Source organism: Delphinapterus leucas, chromosome 3 (genome assembly GCF_059928025.1).
Source record: "Delphinapterus leucas isolate spDelLeu-1000000601 "Yukka" chromosome 3, BTC_Dleu_Yukka2, whole genome shotgun sequence".
Lineage (NCBI taxonomy): Eukaryota > Metazoa > Chordata > Mammalia > Artiodactyla > Monodontidae > Delphinapterus > Delphinapterus leucas.
Genome location: NC_143131.1, coordinates 13,944,014 through 13,962,479, shown reverse-complemented (window position 1 = coordinate 13,962,479; position 18,466 = coordinate 13,944,014). Strand labels below are relative to the sequence as shown.

General features: G+C 46.8%; 1 protein-coding gene across 3 annotated transcripts in view; it reads right to left on the bottom strand.

The window, feature by feature from the left end:
* TRIO (trio Rho guanine nucleotide exchange factor) overlaps positions 1 to 18,466 on the bottom strand; it is a 372,400-nt gene that overhangs the window by 14,981 nt on the left and 338,953 nt on the right. For all 3 annotated transcript variants that reach the window (XM_089908686.1, XM_089908685.1, XM_089908687.1), the window contains exons 38-48: positions 15,913 to 16,061; positions 14,721 to 14,787; positions 13,031 to 13,134; positions 11,451 to 11,520; positions 9,154 to 9,243; positions 8,460 to 8,552; positions 7,686 to 7,736; positions 7,375 to 7,452; positions 6,180 to 6,371; positions 4,810 to 4,987; positions 1,734 to 2,515 (exon numbers count right to left, since the gene is read on the bottom strand). In XM_089908686.1, coding sequence (XP_089764812.1) covers positions 1,734 to 2,515; positions 4,810 to 4,987; positions 6,180 to 6,371; positions 7,375 to 7,452; positions 7,686 to 7,736; positions 8,460 to 8,552; positions 9,154 to 9,243; positions 11,451 to 11,520; positions 13,031 to 13,134; positions 14,721 to 14,787; positions 15,913 to 16,061 — 1,854 coding nt within the window. The remainder of the gene's footprint in view (positions 1 to 1,733; positions 2,516 to 4,809; positions 4,988 to 6,179; positions 6,372 to 7,374; positions 7,453 to 7,685; positions 7,737 to 8,459; positions 8,553 to 9,153; positions 9,244 to 11,450; positions 11,521 to 13,030; positions 13,135 to 14,720; positions 14,788 to 15,912; positions 16,062 to 18,466) is intronic.

Sequence of the window (18,466 nt, the reverse complement as noted above, 5' to 3'; positions counted from 1 at the left end):
CCAGGTCACCAACCACATAAGAAACAGTGAGAGGCAGAAATAAAAGGCACCTTTTACGACCTAAAACCTGCCAGAACGTGTGCCGCATGCGACGGTGCTGGCCTCAGGGTAAGCATCCCGGGGGGGAGCCAGGCAGGGCCGGGAACCGAGCACGCTCACGGGGGGCGCAGACACCAGCACGGGCTCCCACGCTGGGGCGGGTGGCGCTTAGGGAAAAGCGTCCAGGTTAGGATGGGCTGAAGAGCTGCTCCCTTGGCCGATTTCGAAGGGGGCCTCGGCTGCGAGGCCACGCCTACACCCTGAACCTTCAACCAGGTGCTGGCAGGTACAGCATCACTGGGCCTCTGCGTCTCTTCCTCTGGCTGAAACCGTGCTGACGCTCACCTGCACACCTAGCATTTCAGAACTAACTGGAGGTGGGGGTCCAGGCTCCCCTGCAGGACGCGGTCAGGCACCACGACCGGGACGCTGGTGACGGCCACCGCAGAGGAGGCCCGCCCTGACCGCTTATTTCTGAGAATAAGACTACAGGGTACATGTACCAAGACCCGTTTTTCAATTTCTTCCTCAATTAAAGACCGAGGGTAACAAAATAAATAACAAAAAGTAAGAGGAACGAATAAGGCCATGTCCACCCAAACAAGGCATTAACGGAAGTCCAGAGGAAAGAGAGAGACATGCAAAAGCCGGATTGCTTCCTTTCTTTTTTTTATAAAGAGAGACACAGACCCTTTTAGGGAAATGTATTCAAAAATTTATAAAGCGATCAAACAAACACGCGTTAGAACAGTTGTATTCCCTCACGCATGCCTTTAGGAAGGTGTTACGGGTCAGACCACCTGCCGTGTGGGAAGCAGTCGGGTAGGACAGGGAGGAAGCCAGAGGATGGGGGCCAAGCCCCCCCAGTAACCCTTCTGCTAAGAACGCGGATAGTGATCCACGACGCCCCGCGGCGCCCGCAGCCCGCAATTCGCCCCCTGCCAGACAGAGAGCGGGCGCTGGGAATCCAGCCTGCCTGCGCCTCCGCTCCCAGCCGCCGGCCGGAGCCCAACATCCAGGGGCCCTAAAGCAGTCTCTCTCTCTTCCACAGTGAAACTTTTTTTTGTGGGGGGGCGGGGGGAAATATTTCCACTGGAGAGATTCCTTCCCCCCACTGTGTCAGCTTAGTTTGCTTTGAGTTGCTGTTGGAAATTTCTTGAGGGATTTTTTTTTCTTTTTTCAGCAGATGAGTCAAAAACGCTGCAAAGATTAATCTAAGGCATAAAAGGGCACAACCAAGCGACGAGCAGAAAGCTTAGAGTGTACAGGTTTCAGTTGACGCAGGAGGTAGACAGCAGGGGCACGGACCCCCCTAATAAAAGTGTGCGAGGAAGGCAGGGGCGAGAGAGGAAGTTCCCAGATACGCTGCTGCTCGGAAAACGTGAGAGGCTTAGAGATGCTGCATTCGGAAGGTTAATGATCTGCTTTCCCGTATTAAGGAGACACAAACAAAGCAAGGAGCGAGTTAGTAGAGATGAGAGCGCGCCGTCCGCCGGCGGGAGCAGGAAGTTAGAAGGCGTCCCCGCGTGTCCGCGCGGCCAGGGCACAGGGCGGACGGAGCTGGTGACCGCAGCGCAGCGGCCGGGAGCCCAGAGTTAGTACGAGGACAGCGGCGGCCACGCGGGAGGTTTAGCAGAAGAGCCGCGGGACAGAGGCAGCGGGGCGGGCGGGCGGAGGCGGCCGGGCGCTCTTACCCCATTGCTCTGGGTGGACTGCACGGACTGCTCGCTGGCCGAGGAGCACGTGCTCATGCGGTCCGTGTCCTTGCTGGGGGCCGCGTGGCGCTGCGCCTGCCGCTGGAGGGAGTCACTGTCCCCCGGGAAGGTGAAGGAGCCGGGCCGGCTGGCGGGGGAGGCGGGAACGGAGCTCCAGAAGGAGCCCCCCTTCTGCAGGGGGCTGCTGGGGGGCAAGGGCTCCTTGCCGAACGGAGAGGGGAACGCAGCGGAGAGAGGAGAGTTCAGAGGCGAGATGGCCCCGGGCCTGGGCTTGCCCGGCGGCAGGGAGCCCGGGCCGCTCCGCGCCTCCTTGGCGGGTCCATCCTGATGCGCGCCCGCGGCGTTCCCAGCCGCCTTCCGGGGGCTCTCCAGCACCTTCATCTTGGGGATCGGCTCCGCTTCTCGCTCGGGGCCTTCGGGCTCTCCGCTGGGGGGCGCCCTGGCGGGCTGGCCGGCCGCCAGGGCGGGGCTGCTGCTGGGAGGAGGCAGTGGCGGGCCGGGAGCGGACATACCTGACATCTTGTCTGCCTCTGCCTGGTTCGAGGCTGCAGACGAGACCAGCACGGGGGAGTGGTGTCTGACAGGCTGGGGGATCCGGGAGGGCCTGCTTCTGCTCGCGCTGGGGAGGCCGCCGCAGCTGCCGGGGCCGCCGCTGTGGTTGCTGCCTGCGCCGCCGCCGCCGCCGCCGCCGGGGGCCCCGCCGCCGCCCCCGCCCCCGCCCCCGCTGTGGTTCCTCTGATACTCGATGGGTGATGTCAAGGCTGCAAGACACAGAAGAGACTCAGTCAGGGCACCGAGAAAAGGACGGTCACAGGGGCGGAGGGAAAAGGGGGCACGATGAATGGAGAGGGAGCGCTGGCTTAATGGCCCAGGGTCAAGTCACAGGGTGGCCACCAACTTCCAGTCACCGTCATCCAGAAACACCCACCCACCCTCCAGGCAGCAGGCTGACACCACCCATGAGGGAAGGCAAAAGAAAAGCTCTTAAATTTAACTACTCTCCTGTTCATGAACGAGTTAAGCTGGCCCCTGCGTGTGCGAGGCGGGAGGGAGCAGAAGTGCAGGCTGACGGAGGAGGTGCGCTGCTGCGGGGAGAAGTTTACCACCCAGGAGCAGCCAGCACAGCCTTAGCATCCCCGCCAAGTGAAAAGGAGTGGAATCGGCCTGGAGCATCCCAGGCAGATGGCCAGGGTCAACGGTGAGGCCCAGGGCTGCCAGGGGAGATTCAACTGGGACTCCACCGGTACCAGCTGGCTCCCACGCTGGGAAAACTTAGCCCAGCTGCCGCAAAGGTCTTCGTTAAACCAGGCAGCAGTTAGGCAAAGAAGAACCTGGCTGGGGGTTACCCCACGCGGAGGTGGTGTTAGAGACCTCCACCCCGGGAAGGGAAGGAGCTCCACAAACCCTTGTGGGTCGTGAAGCTGTCCCATCTCCGGGCTTTAGTGATTCAGTTACAGCATCACCTGCAGGAAAATGCAGGAAGCACGCCCAATAAGATATATGGAAACTAACACAAATTCTTAAAAGAGCTAAAACCTTTGAGACGTGCGACAATCAGATGTAGCCCCTTCCTGCCTGGGAGGCATCAGGCAGATGTGAAGGAGCATTCTGGAGCCATACGACATTTGACACGGTCTGTGCTGGCCGTGGCCCCCGCTCACAGGACGAACGGGAGAGCAAAGTGGGGAAGCAGGCCTGGAGCCCACTCTATTCCCGACCTCCTTCAGCCCTCGGGAACAGTATCGTCAGTCTCTAGACTGAGCGCCCAGGAAATGTGAACAGCACGGCCCACTCGTGCCTGCAATTCGGGAGGCAGTTCATTTTATTTTAAAGAAGACGGTAAAAGTTTAGAGATTTCTCAGTAGTTACCTGCTATGGACTGGCATTCAATGCAGTACTTAAGAGCTACACGTTTCAAGAGACCTGCATTCGCTCTCAGTCGTGGGAGCAAAACTATTTTCTCCATGCACAGGAGCCGTCCCCCCACCAGCCAGCCCCAGCCATCCAGTTCTAACTGCACATGGAAGAAATGCTCAGTCTACAGTCTGGACGGGAGCCTGGAGTTAACACCCGGGCAGCTGATGACCCCTTGGCCAAAAGTGCCACGTGACCTTGACTTTTCACTGAGTGCCTGTGTTCCTGAATGCCACTCGAGATATGGGGGTGGTTTTATGTGACAGAGAGATTACAGCATCCTACTGGACCGGGGTGTAGACACGGAACACGGACATGGAGAAAAGGACAAGGACGTGACATTGAATGAGTATCTAGCTTCTCACTGAATTTGACGCTCTTCACCAATCACCGAATTAAAACCAGAGTCCAAGTCAGCGGCCACCAAGAGAAGCCAGCAGTTTCAGGTCAGGAATATGAAGAGTCGAACTGTCCGCAACGTAAGGTCTGTGCGGTCACTCTCCCTGTGGAGAAGGCCTTTCCCTGAGGTGGCTGGCACCCTACCACTGTCCTGTGTTCTACTGTATTATTACTGTATTGCTCCTCTAAAATCACTCATGTCGTGGAGGTGGGAAGGAAAGAAGATGTCTCGTTTCTATAATGAGGAGGGTGCTGCAGACGTGCAAGGTGATCAAACACAAATTTTAAAGCTGCACGCAGGAATGTCTCCAACGTCTCTGGCCAATGACATCTGCTGCCTTGGTTTTCCTCATGCATTTCTTTCCCAGGACAGGGTTCTGGGCGCACGTGGCACGAGAGCCTGTGGGACAGTAATCAGTACAGTGGCGAGGGGCACACGGCTGCCCTGAATCTCAACTGTGCCACCAGCAGCTCGTGGGACTTGGAGTGAATTACGCATCCACTTTGTGCCTCAGCTTCGTCATCTATAAAATGGGAATAATATCACTACTTGCCACTTTGGGTCGTTCTGAAGATGAAATGGAACAATATAGATACGGGCAATGCTTAGAACAGAGCCTGGTCCACAGTAAGTGCTCCGTAAGTCCTGTCATTCCTAGTCGTGTGTAATAGGGGAGAGACGAGAAATAGGAATGTGTACATTAGGGAAAGAAAACACGTGCCCAGTAACAACACACATTACCATTTAAAAAATTGCGCTGGTTTTCTAAAATTTGGTTGATTTCATGGATCCATGCTTGCCGAACACTTGGACTGGATGAATGCAAGATGAAGGTCTCCACCACGTCACCCGTCCTTGATGTCAGAGCGAATTTACAGGGATCATTCTCCACGTTTTCCTCCAGGCAAAGGCAACTCACCTTAAAAAAAATTAAAGCATTAGTCACAATGGCCTAAAGGTAGAAGCAACCCGAGTGTCCATCAACAGGTGAATGGATCATCAAAACGCAGTCCGTATATACAAAGGACTATTATTCAGCCTTAAAAAGGAAAGACACTCTGTCACAGGCTACAACATGGGGGGGCCTGGAGGACATTATGCTACGTGAAGTGGGCCAGCCATAGACAACACTGTTACGATTCCACTTAGATGAGGCACCTAGGGTAGTCAGATTCCTCGAGACGGTAAGTAGAAGGGTGGCTGCAGGGCTGGGGGGATGGAATGGGGAGCTAGTGTTTAATGAGGATGAGTTTTACTTTTACAAGATGGAAAGGGTCCTGGAGATGGACGGTGGTGATGGCTGCACGACAATATGGATGTACTTAATGCCACTGGACTATACTCTTAAAAATGGTTAAGATGGTAAATTTTATGTTACGAGGATACCACAATAAAAAAACTAAAGCACATTTATTTCCACTGGTCAAGTGCAAAGTGAAGTTCATCCTAGGTCAGAACTCAAACCACCACTTTTTGGTTGAGCTGCCATTTTTACTGCCTCAGAAATCATTGTCTTGCTTTTTTATGGCTCCTTTAACTCAGGTACATGGGGATGACCAGGGGTTTAACTAGCAGCTTAAACAGTTAACTAGAAAGGTTAACCTGCTGGGACCTCAGGCCTCCTCTGTCTCACCTTTGGTTTGTCCCCTTTACAAGACTCAGGGCCATTTGCAGTCATTTTATTTGTCTTTTTCTTCTATCAGAGAGCAAGCCAACCTACCTTGTCCATCCCTACAGCCCCTGCCCAGCTCTGAGGGCAGAGCAGGTCCTTGTTGAATGGAGAAGAGAAGACGACCCTGGGTAAGCTATCCTCTGAACTTAAATAATTTTACATGGTCCTAGAGAAGACGGAGCACAAAAACTAACCAAGATGAGGTCTTCTCATTATGGTAAAAATGAACGCTGCAGCCACATGTGTAAGACATCAGCCACTGGGGAACACAGACCGTAGACAGATGGAGTGAATTTAAAGGTTCTGAAACGTTATTAGAAAATTCTCTAAATATTTAATAAACTGAAGATCAGGACATGTCATAATTAAGAAGGAGACAGTTTATCAGCATGATGGGTACATGCGTTAACCCATGAGAAAACAGGCAAACACAAGTTACCTTGATACTGTTCTTAAACAGGAATCCTGGCACGGAGAAGCCCTTTTTTTTATCGAGCGGCTCACTGAAAATGACGATCTGCTCAAAGAGGAACACCCGCCTCTCTTTGCATCGAGGCAGAAGCCCCGTGTCTTGGTCCGTGACCAAGAACGTGTCCTGCAAGAGCAGCTTGCCCTGGGCAACAATTTTACCCTAGAACACGGAGAAGGGGGCAAAGAAATAGGAGAAGAAAACATTGCATTCGAAGTTAAGACATAGGAAGTTCTGTTTTTTGTTTTTTAGCTTTCCTCCCACAGAATGCTACATTTTAAACATATTTTTCTTGTCTTAATTTATACAGCATAAACATTTCTTTCACTAAAATGAGGTCTTAGCTCCAAACAGAAAAATCATCTAAATAAAATTCTTGCCAACCTCTGTGTAAATCACTGGCCTCAGTTTCAGTCAAAGACTGAAAGTGGATCTAAGGATCTAGTTCACAGTGGAAGAATGCTTCTCAAGGTGCGGTCCGCGGCCCGGTGGCACCAGCACCCCTGGCGGGACCCGCTCACAAAAGCACAGGAGCCTGGGTTTTCAGAAGCTCTCCCGGAGAGCCTGTGTGTGCTTTCTGGAGAACCACAGCACCAGCACGTTAAACCCAAATCTCTAGCAAAACAGTAGGCAAGAAAAGTAAAACCTGCCCGTCTTCTTACTCAACAGTCAAATTGAAAAAAAAACAAAAGAAAGAAAGGCTTCTGGTTCTGAATATCTTTAGGATACTAATAGGTAATATGTAATCTGAGTAGACTGTCAACTCAGAGGAAAGTCTGTAGACTAACGATGAGCACAGGGACCCTGGGGTCCCACTCCCAGGCTGACAGATGACAGAAGGACGGGCCCCCTGCTTTCCACCACGCCTCATGCCAGGGAAGGAAACTCCGCTCCTGCAGCAGCAGAGGGCCCAAGAGACAAAGCAGAGTCCTGCCTGTTCCCGCCACAAGGCGCTGGGCTTTGAGCAGAGGAAGGTACCCCCCCAAAGCAAATCAAATGCACCAAAAGAAGGTGAAAGAAAATATCAATCAGGTTGAAGGACGGTGAGAGACGCCAGAAAACCAAGCAAAAAGGATCAGCTTTCTCCAGGTGGAGACAAAGAATCCGAGACCAAAGAAAGTGATGGCAGCCAGAGGCCGAGGTTAAAGAAGAACAGCCGCATTACGTCAAATCCTTGCAGCCGCCCGACGTTCATCATGTCGTTGCAGCGCTTGGGGACGATGCACATGACCTCCACGGCTCTCTGCGGGGCGGGGTGGGGGGAAAGCAGAGTGAGCGTTCAGTTCCAGAGGGCAAGGCTAACCCTCAGATGCCGCTCCTAGATCAGTTCCTCCCCGTTCCCGCCCGCTGGTGTGCAGAGGGCACATCCGGGGCTGGGTAGACCCGCCGTCACCCGCCGCCCCCACCCCCCCAGGGACAGGCTGGGGACGCGCGGGGAATTGAGAGGGGAGCCCAGGGCCCGGGGGTGTTAAGTACCTCTAGTTCCGACGTATCCAGGCTGGCTTTTTTGGAATACTTGAGGAAGTCCTGCAAGGGAAATGGAGAGAAGGGCATGACGAGGGTGATGGTCGCACAGCAGTAACCTTTTTGATCACTTGAGACGCCAGGCGCTGGGTAATCCTCATTTTTTCCTCCCAGTAACACAAAGAAAAGGTATCCTTTTGTGTATTTCAAGGCACAGTAGAGCAAAGTCAGACCAGATCTATCTAAGCGGGTCATGGTTCCTGTTTCACTCCAAGACAAGCGCTCATCTCTCTTTACATCCAGGTTCTAAGTTTTATACATGGAGGAATCTCAACACCTCTAACAGTCACTTTTATGGTGGAAAATGGTGCGACTTTGCCTTCAGTGGTGCTCAGGAGTTTGAATCAATCAAGGGCCACTGCTGAGCCCATAGAGAGGAACAGGCAGGGCTTAAATATTTGATTTCATCTGGAGCCCCAAGAAGATCAGAAAATATGTGAGGTGGATAGAGCCCAAGAAAGCTCATTGGTATTCAAGCTCTGTGGTGGGGAAAAAGCTCACTTTCATGGCCCTTTGGCTCAGAACCTGATGTAAATGATAGTGTAAGGTGTCTTAGTAAATTTTAAAAGATTTCCTCAAATATTTCAAATCAGAAATGACAAGGCTGCTTCGTATTTTTTATAGAAAAGATTGCCGTCACCTGCCAAACCCTTCCATCCCCTCACGAGTCTTGTCCTCCCGCCAAACGGGCTCCCGCCCCCAGCACGGGCACCGGCAAAGCCTCACCTTCAGCAGCAGCTGGTACTTCATGATTCTCTGCACTGGTTTGATCAGCAAGTCTGTGAGCTGCAGCCTGTGGCCGAGGCGCTGCTTTAAGTCCTGTGGTTCCAAAGTAGAAAGAAGGATCCTAAGTTTTGTCTTTTAAAGTCCCTGTAACTGTCAGAAATGCTAACTAACTACACTGCAGTAGAAGTAACTACTTCTAGAAAAGAGTAAAAAAGAGAAAAGATGCCACGCTGCACACAACCAACAAGTGCTGTGCCTTCGCTCAGAAGGTCCGAGTTGGACGCTGAAAGATTTCTGAGCTGTTTTTCAAAAGCGTCTTTAATGCTTGCCTAAAATGGCCTTCTCTCAATTGCTTTCTTTTATTCATACAAACAAATATTTTATTTCTCGGCTAAAAGTCTAGATCATCAATTATTCTGAATTTGAAATGAGCCTTAAGTTTGAAATTGATTTTTAAAACCCCTTATTTTAACCATGACCCCAGTCCTCTGAATACTAAGGGATATGATCACAGCTTGAATTTACACTCATTTCTCTGATTTATAGGAAAGAAACACAGGTTCAGAACTCATATAACTGAGGCTAAATTTCCTGAGGATTGCTTAATGTCCTGGGAAACAAATGATATTTCAACTTTTTGAAATGAACTGTAACAAAGGATTCAGAAATACTTTGTTTGTAACTTAGGTCTTACCTCAAAAAAGGTATCGATGTATTCTGAGACAATGTGCTCAGACTTTGGTTTATTTTGACAATAAACTATGTACATGTGCAACCTTCTCTCCTAGGAATGAAAGGCACACAGATGGGTTAGAACACAGGTGCACATGCAAGTGTCAGCTCATTCATAAAGGAACGTTTCTTAAAAGCCCATACTTTACCCGGCAAATACGAGAGGCAGTGAAAGTTCTTAATATTAAACGAAGAATCATTCTCCCCCGCTTCAAACCTTGCCAGTGGTCCCAGGAAGCCTGGCTCTTTTCAGGAGGTTAGAAAAACCTCTTTAGTCTCAAATACTGAAGGCAGCGAGCCATCCCTTAATGCCCTGATCCTCAAAGTGTGGTGTGCACACCTCTGGGGTCCCTGAGGCCTTTCGGGGACCCATTAGATCAAAACTATTTTCCAAACAATACTAAGCTGTCATCTGCCCTTTCTGTTGCGCTACCATTTGTAGTGATGGGCAAAACCAGTGGTGGGAGAAACTGCTGGCATCTTAGCAAATATCTTTCACTGCTACACATGCCAGTTTCACCTAAGGATGTCCTTGCTGAAGTGATAAAAATTCGCTGTATTAAAACTCAGCCATGGGGACTTCTCTGGTGGCGCAGTGGTTAAGAATCCACCTGCCAACGTAGAGGACACGGGTTCGAGCCCTGGTCCGGGAAGATCCCACATGCTGCAGAGCAACTAAGCCCGTGTGCCACAACTACTGAGCCTGCGCTCTAGAGCCCGCAAGCCACAGCTACCGAGCCCACGTGCCACAACTACTGAAGCCTGAGCACCTACAGCCTGTGCTCCGCAACAAGAGAAGCCACCGCAATGAGAAGCCCACGCACTGCAACGAAGAGTAGCCCTGCTCACCACAACTAGAGAAAGCCCGTACGCAGCAACAATGACCCAACGCAGCCATACATACATACATACATACACACATACATAAATAAATAAATACCAAAAAAAAAAAACCCTCAACCATGGACTATACATCTTTTTAACGTTCCTGTGACAAAATGGAGATCCTTGTGACACTTGTGCCATGTGCTACAGTAGTCAAGGAAAAGCCCTCGTGTGGCTGAGCCATGAGCTGAACCGACTGCTTGTTTTCATGGACCATTTTTACTTGAAAGAATGATGGACACAAACTATAATTATTTACACGTGGGTATCTGGTAGGCAGTTTCCTGAATATGAATAAAATAAGCCTGTCTCATTTCAAGGCAAACAACCTGCAATGTCTATTAATAATGAAAACTTGAGCTGTCAAGCAAAAAATTATACTTTTGGAAAACATGGATCTGCTACCTGGAACTTGACAGTACTTAAAGACAATACTTAAATACTTAAAGAACACTGACAATACTCAATGAACAAATCTGATTTCTTGATACTGTTTATTGAAATGTTTCAACATCTGGAAGATCTGTCTGAATCAGTGAACCAGAATTTACAATGCAGGATGTCACAAGCTGGTGCAGGGGTAAAAGAGCCTTTAAGTGTGAGACAGTTCAACGGCTTCTAGTGCAACAGCAAGAGAGAAGTTCACCAATGGGTTTTCAGACTCCATGTTGCGACTAACCTTTAAGAAATTCTCACTTGTTGAGTTTTGATGTAGTACCTAAGAAAATTATCTATACTTATCGGAAAAGGCTATTAAAACACTCATCCCTTTCCATCCAAATATCTGTGAGGATGGATTTTCTTCATAAATTTTAACTAAAAAACACACTACAATAGGTTCAATACAGAAACTGATATAAAAATGCATCTGTCTTCTATTAAGCCAGACATTAAGGAGATTTGCAAAAATACAAAAATCCTGGTCACTAATTTTTTGAAAATATAGTATTTTTTCCTAGAAAAACCCCCAAACTTTTACTGTTGACATGCTTCTTTTAGATACACACAAAAATTTGGTTATTATATTAAACCCACTGCACGTCTCGATACATTACCACCTGCACCAGACACTTGTTTGCCTACGGACATCCCCAAATGTTCCTCCTTCTGGTCTGGCTCTGGTCCCCTTCTGACCATCCTGTACTGTTTGTGAACTGAACAGCCAACTGGGGCCAGGTGACTGGGAAAGCTGATCATTCACGTGTAGAAGAGCAACGGGGGATTTTGAGTCCAACTCGCCGACATTGTACAGTTTGATTTTATTCTTAATGTAAGTACTTTTGTAACCTACACATGAGTTCACCTTTAATCTGACAAGCCAATTACTAAATATGACAATACAGAACGGAATGTAAATAATGCTATTGTACTTACATGTTTAACAAAAAGGGATCCTAGTTTTTCTGGATCTTGAAGGCACTTCTCCAACTCTCCTAAAAAAAAGCTGAAATGAAAGGAGAAGTGTTAGAACCATTTCCAACTTGGCCTGCTAATTTTAGATTGAGATTTATATTTTCAAAATATTCTGTTTTGACAAAAACAATTGGGAAGTGTAAAGTATATGCTTAACAAATACAATGCACACTGAAAACATTCTGTTAGGACAGAAAACAGAAAGAGACACAGGTTTACAAGGCAAGGCAGAGTGAGACATCCCTCGACTGGCAAACTTCCCTTCCTCTGGATAATCAACCTTTTTGTCTCACTTTGTTTTTAAATGACACAAACAGTAATATCCCATCTGAATATGGGGTAAAAAGTAAAAGTTTCAAAGCAATTGGTCATTTTTCTTTCTAAAAACTTGGTCCTCATACCTGTGAGTTTCATATTCTTTCCATGGTAATTTTTAGGAGGCTCAAATTGGATAATAACAGATACAAAATACTGAATGTTACCTGGGCTGGCTTTATAAAGTTTTCTCAAATATTATCAAAATCAACTTCTAGGTGGCACATATTAGCTTCCATTAAGATCAGAATTAGGTATCCACAGACACAAAGCAGCTGGGGACAACTACTCTTCACTTCTTCTGGGCCACAGTAGTTGGTAAGATGTACGCCCACCTTAATTATCACTTACATATGCTGATATTTGTATCTGGTATTGTGCTAACCTGCAAACCAGTACACCAACGAATGCTACACTGAACCGTGTCGCACTTGAGGATTCAATATCCCCTAGCTCTGCGCACACCACGGCAGACACCACGTTGCCGGGAGCAATTTCTCTGTCTGCTCGTCCCAGGAGCCTTGTGCTGTTTCCCCTTCCCTGTCACAGCTTAAAACCACCCTTGGGAGCAGATGACTAGATAACAGCACCGAATGTCCTTTTTTAAAATAGGTTTCACTGTAGATTAGGACAGGTGTGGCAAGGTACTGGGGTCAAATTTGATTTTCACGGGCAATCATGTCTACTTTCCCCATTAAAGCTGACTTGAAAAGGCTCTCTAACAGTAATGTGGATTTATTAAAGAGGCGGCTGCAATTCTAATTAGAAACGCTCGAGCCTCACTCTATGCAGATGTTACTCTAAGTGCTTTACACGCATCAACTCAGTCACTCTTCACAGAAGTCCCATGAGGAGGGCAACACCGCGACCCACGTTGTGTAGAGGAAAGGATGGAGGCAAAGAGAGGGGAAGCGAAGGGCTCGGGGTCAGGACCGTGCTGTGAACCCAGGCGGTCAGGCTCGGTGCCCGGGCGTCCAGCCTTCCCCACACGGGCAACCTGGATGGGTCAGCACAAAGAAGGTAAGAGACTTCCTCGTGCTGTGAAATGCAACCAGAAAAGGCCTCGGAACACCAATATTTCCTTTACACCAGCTACCTCCATGGGGCCACATAGGTACGGAAATGAAATGAGTCAACAAATATCCTTTCTCGTTCGCTTGGCGTGATGCAGTTCAGCGGGTGATGACAGACTGTCCACCAACGAACATGGTATGTATTTTACGTACTCTCTGTGCCAGTCGTAAATCTGATGGATGTTGCCAAACACAATCTTGTCTTTGCCTTTCATGTCATCGGGAACGCCATCTTCTTTCATAAGTGCCATGTAGCCCTAAAATTAAATATTTAAAGATAAGATTATTGCATTGAACATGTTTGAATCAAGTAATGGTTTACTGATTGAGAGCCACAAAGGATAAAAGAGACATAGGCACTGTCTTGTAAACTAATTCTTTATGTAAGAACAAAAACCCTTTGTGGGGCTTCCCTGGTGGCGCAGTGGTTGAGAGTCCGCCTGCTGACGCAGGGGACACGGGTTCGTGCCCCGGTCCGGAAAGATCCCACATGCCGCGGAGCGGCTGGGCCCATGAGCCACGGCCGCTGAGCCTGCGCGTCCGGAGCCTGTGCTCCGCAACAGGAGAGGCCACAACAGTGGGAGGCCCGCGTACCACAAAAAAACCCCAAAAAAACAAAAACCCCCCAACCCTTTGTGAAATGTGTCCCTAACTGGCCCTTGAAATACAGTTACATTCATTGACATGATTTTCTCTCCCTAAACTATTTAGCATTCAAAGATCAAAACTCTTCTGAGGAATTGGAAAGTTTAAATAAATGTAAATGGTTTCATAAAACAAATCATCTTGTCAGCTTGTAAAGATTAAATACTTGGCCAGAAGCATATTTCCTCTGTTCTCGGTACTGATCTGATATAAACAGATTTTCTTTTCTTTTTGGATTATTTACATAATTTGTTAAACACGGATTTAACAACATACTTTTCACAAATTGATTTTTAATAACAGTTGATTAACTATGTTGCTAAAATGTGGTTTAAAACTTCTATATAACTTGAATGTGATTCAGCCTGTACAAGAAGCTCTGAAGTTTTCAAGTTACTGTTAGTAATGATTACAGACATGTCAAGCATGTTTAATCCTTTATGTTATGCAATTAACTGTAATAGCCATTACTTTTAATGGAATGTACATCCAAAAAGTATTGCCCTGTACATATTTGCAAAGTTGAAAGAATAAGTGATAAAGTTTTATATTATAAAAATAGCTTTTTGATAAGTTGAGTTTATTAATATGATTATGCCCTAAAGTTAATGGCAGGGACAAGCCTAGAAAGAGCCCTTGATTTAGTATGAAAGGCAGTGGTTTTGCTATGGGTACAAAGTGCGTATCAACTTCTGGTCAGTGAAAGTGGTGACATATTCGTTCTGTGAAAACTACAAGCAAATGGCCTAGGGTGGTAGCCACAGACCAAGCTCTGAACCCAGGTGATTCAGGATGTAACTGAATCCATAGCTGGTCACATTGACTTTTCAACCAATGATGTCCTCATTTCTGTGGTGACACCCACTCTTGTAAAATAATTAAAGGCCAGATTTCCATATAAGAAATTCAAAGGTTGGAGATAATATTTACAAACTTAATTATCAAAAGAAGAGACTATGTCAAGAGGCACCATGCAAAAAAGAAGCCTTTAAAAAGTGAATACCGATTGTTGAGATAATTGGCTAAATTTTACTTTTCAGAAATATTTTGTTGGTTGTTGTTATTGTGTTTTGTTTTAGTCAAAAATATTTTTAAAGCTTTTGAGAAGGTATCAGCTTTCAATTGTCCTGTACAACACCCCCCCGTGGCAACCCTCAGGGCGGATGGATACAGGTTATTACATCTCTGAAACACACACCTCCACCACACAGCCGAGGTCCCGCACATAGTCACGTTCTGTTTCCACTAATTCTTGCAAAACGTAGCTGAAAAAAGAGAGAAAAAACAGCGTTTACCACCCACAATCCAAGGAATTTTCTGAATGAATTCATCCGCCCTTTTGCTTTCGTCAGGTCAGATTCTGCAGGGGCGGCTAGGAAGTGACCTCTCAAACTTGCACAACTGGATCTCCAATTCCTGTGTGTCCCCAGTCACTTACAGGTTCATGTGGGTGACCCACGGGTGCTGCAGAGGTCACAAGACACCTCGCATTCCGGATGAATTCACAGCACCGGATTCTGATCACATGCACGAGGACCGAAAGCAGGACAGACATAACTTTGTTATAAAGGCAAGATGTTAAAGGAAGTAGGGCTTTTGCTTGTTTGTGTTTTCATGATAAAGTCATTTTAAGCTTCGTTGGACATACAAAAGAAATTTAACTCAGATGTTTAAAGCCTTGGGTCTGATCACATCAGTCAGAAGTATTTCTTTTCATAAGGTTCAGTAACCGTTTAAGGCCACTCAGATAATAGAAGACAATTCCTTGATCGGTTACAGCAAACCGCCTCAGTTGACCTAAAAACGTTCGTTGGCTGGTTGGTTGGTTTGTTCATTCATTCATTCAGCTAACACTGGCCAGGCACCTCCTATGCACCCGATGCCACTCTAGGTGCTGGGATACAGCACTCAATAAAACCAAGTCTCTGTCCTCATGCAGCTGGCTAAGTTTTTTCCTGTTCTCCAAATGCAATTTTAAACCTTCTGTAATATTCTTCAAGACTTTTTAACTGAAACTGAAAAGCTCTACCACTAAGGTATGTTTCAAGTTTTGGGGACTGTATTTAATTTTACGTCATCTTCTTTTTTCTTCACAACTATGTATATAATAGAAAGTACGGCTGTTTCTCACCAGAAGTGACAAAAAATATTCTTGTATCGTTCTTATTTATAAATAAAGTATAATATACAAATAAAACAATAAAAGATGCAGCTACGGCTTACTGCACCCTCTTGAGGTTCTGTACGTTTGCAAACAAACGTACAATCGCTCGGCGAGAGACCCTGGGTCTCCTCCTCGTGTGACTCAGAGATGAATCCCAGCCACAGCTTCGTAGGTGACAAAGCCAGGAGGGAAGCCACCAAACAATGACAATGATAACATTTCTTACTGCCGTCTCTTTAAAGAGCTGGATTTCCTCTCTTCCATCTCATCAATGGGCGAGGAGGAGGACAGAAGGGAGTTGTCTGAAGGGTTGAAGGAGGGGCTGCTACTGTCTCCCTGGTCCACGAGGAGTGAGCTGGGACGATCCTCCAGCGCCTAGAAGAAACCAGATCGCCCGTCAGGCCTCCTGCCTACACAGCACGTGGGGCTGAAATTAGGACCAGAAAATCTCATACGTCAGAAAATACAGAAGGCCTGATTACAACACTATGGAGTCTATGTGTGTGAAATCACACCGTATTTAGCAACAAAACCCCCAGCATTAATTCTGAAACTGAGTAAGAGGGGCTGCACAAAAGAGGAGAGTTAGAATGAAAAGAACGGTGAATTTATATCCGTTCATATATTCTGTTCCTGGTTACCGAATAATTAGAAACAATACCACAGACTGTACCCATTTCAAATCTAGCCATTTTCCTTCCAGTTATATTCCTGTCACATGAAAGCATGACCATTTCAGAAGTGTGTGCAGTCGCCTCGTTCAGGCCGGTGTACCCAGACACACTGCCCACGTTCCTGGCCGGTGGACCATGCAGCAACGTTAGCAAACCTCTGTTTTAATTAAACAGACTCGTACTTCAAAGCACAGAGATCATGCAGCTAAAACTAATCTCTATCTCTGTGACGCTCGCAACTTTCTTCTTCCTTAGTAAGTGGTTGCCATGCCAACCTTGAACACAACTTTTTCGGTGATCAATAAATCTGTGAGTTGAATATTGGTGACTTTCCTCCCTGGGTTAGTGTGATAACGATCAGCAACTGGTTACTTTCTAATTGGTACCTACTAATTTTCTCTCTTAACCTGAATTCACAAAACTACCAGGGGTATAGGTGATAGTGCCTTTTTGTAAAAAACGAAATACAGTTGATCTACAACGTCGTGTTAGTTTCAGGTATCCAGCAAAGTGACTCAGCTATATGTTTTTTTTCAGATTCTTTTCCATTATAGGTTATTACAAGATATTGAATCGTTTCCTGTGCCATACAGTAGCTCCTTGCTGTTTATCTATTTTAGATATAGAAGTATGTTCCTGTTAATCCCAAACTCCTAATTTATCCCTCCCCCCTACCTTTCCCCTTTGGTAACAGTAAGTTTGTTTTCTGTGTCTCTGAGTCTATTTGTTTTGTAAATAAGTTCATTTGTATCATTTTTCAAGATTCCACATACAAGTGGTGTCATATGATATTTGTCTTTCTCTGACTCACTTCACTTAGTAATGATAAGCTCTAGTTGCGTCCACGTTGCTGCAAATGGCATTATTTCATTCTTTTTTTTTTAATGTCTGAGTAATACTCCATTGTGTATATGTACCACATCTTTATCCATTCATCTGCCGATGGATATTTAGGTTGCTTCCATGTCTTGGCTATTGTAAATAGAGCTACAGTGAATGTTGTGGTGCGTGTATCTTTTCGAATTAGAGTTTTCATCTTTTCTGGGTATATGCCCAGGAGTGGGATTGCTGGATCATATGGTAGCTCTACTTTTAGTTTTTGAAGGACCCTCCATACTGTTCTCCATACTGGCTGTACCAATTTACATTCCCACCAACAGTGTAGGAGGATTCCCTTTCCTCCACACCCTTTGATGATGGCTATTCTGACCAGTGTGAGGTGACACCTCATTGTAGTTTTGATTTGCATTCTCTGATAATAAGCTATGTTGAGCATCTTTTCATGTGCCTGTTGGCCATCTGTATGTTTTCTTTGGAGAAATGTTTATTTAGGTCTTCTGCTCATTTTTTGATTGTTTTTTTTTTTTTTTTTGATATTGAGCTGCATGAGCTGTTTGTGTATTTTGGAGATTAATCCCTTGTCAGTCACATCATTTGCAAATAGCTGATAGTTCTTTTAAATTTTTCAAAGCACCCTGGCTGGGCAGAGATGACCAAAAGGTATTTCAGCAACTTAACGGGGAAAATGTGATTTACTTCTCTTCAAACAAAAGCCCAATACAAACTACAAGAACACTTAATATTTCCTATCATATTAAAACCTTTAATGCTTGTCCTATTTCCCCCCTAGGAGTAACAGGCTGAAGCTGACGCCATCACTGAGCACAGCTTTGAGAACACCAAGTCTGTTCCTGCAATCTTGTTCAAACCCATGGAGCTGTACAAACACACCAACTCCTGCTCTTAGTTATGAAAAACAGTTAAGGAACGGGGCTTGATGGGAAAGTAGCATTCTTATTTTTAAATAAATAGCTCTTGACCTCTAGTGGAAGCACACATTTTGTGGTAGCAGCAGGGCCTGGTCCATGCGCGTGGGTCCTGGAGGCCTTGGACAGGAGACTCAGGAGACTGGAGGCTGGAGGACGAGGGAGGGAGCAGCGGTGCTGTCTCCTGCCCAGATGTGCAAGGAAACAGCTGAACCTCGTTAGCTTTAATTACGGTCACTTGAACGGTGAGCAAAGAGAGAGACAAGAAAGGTTCCAGATGGCCGCTCACGCAGAGGAGTGGGCGGAGAGGCCCCGTCTGGACCTGCCCCAGTGGCATCCA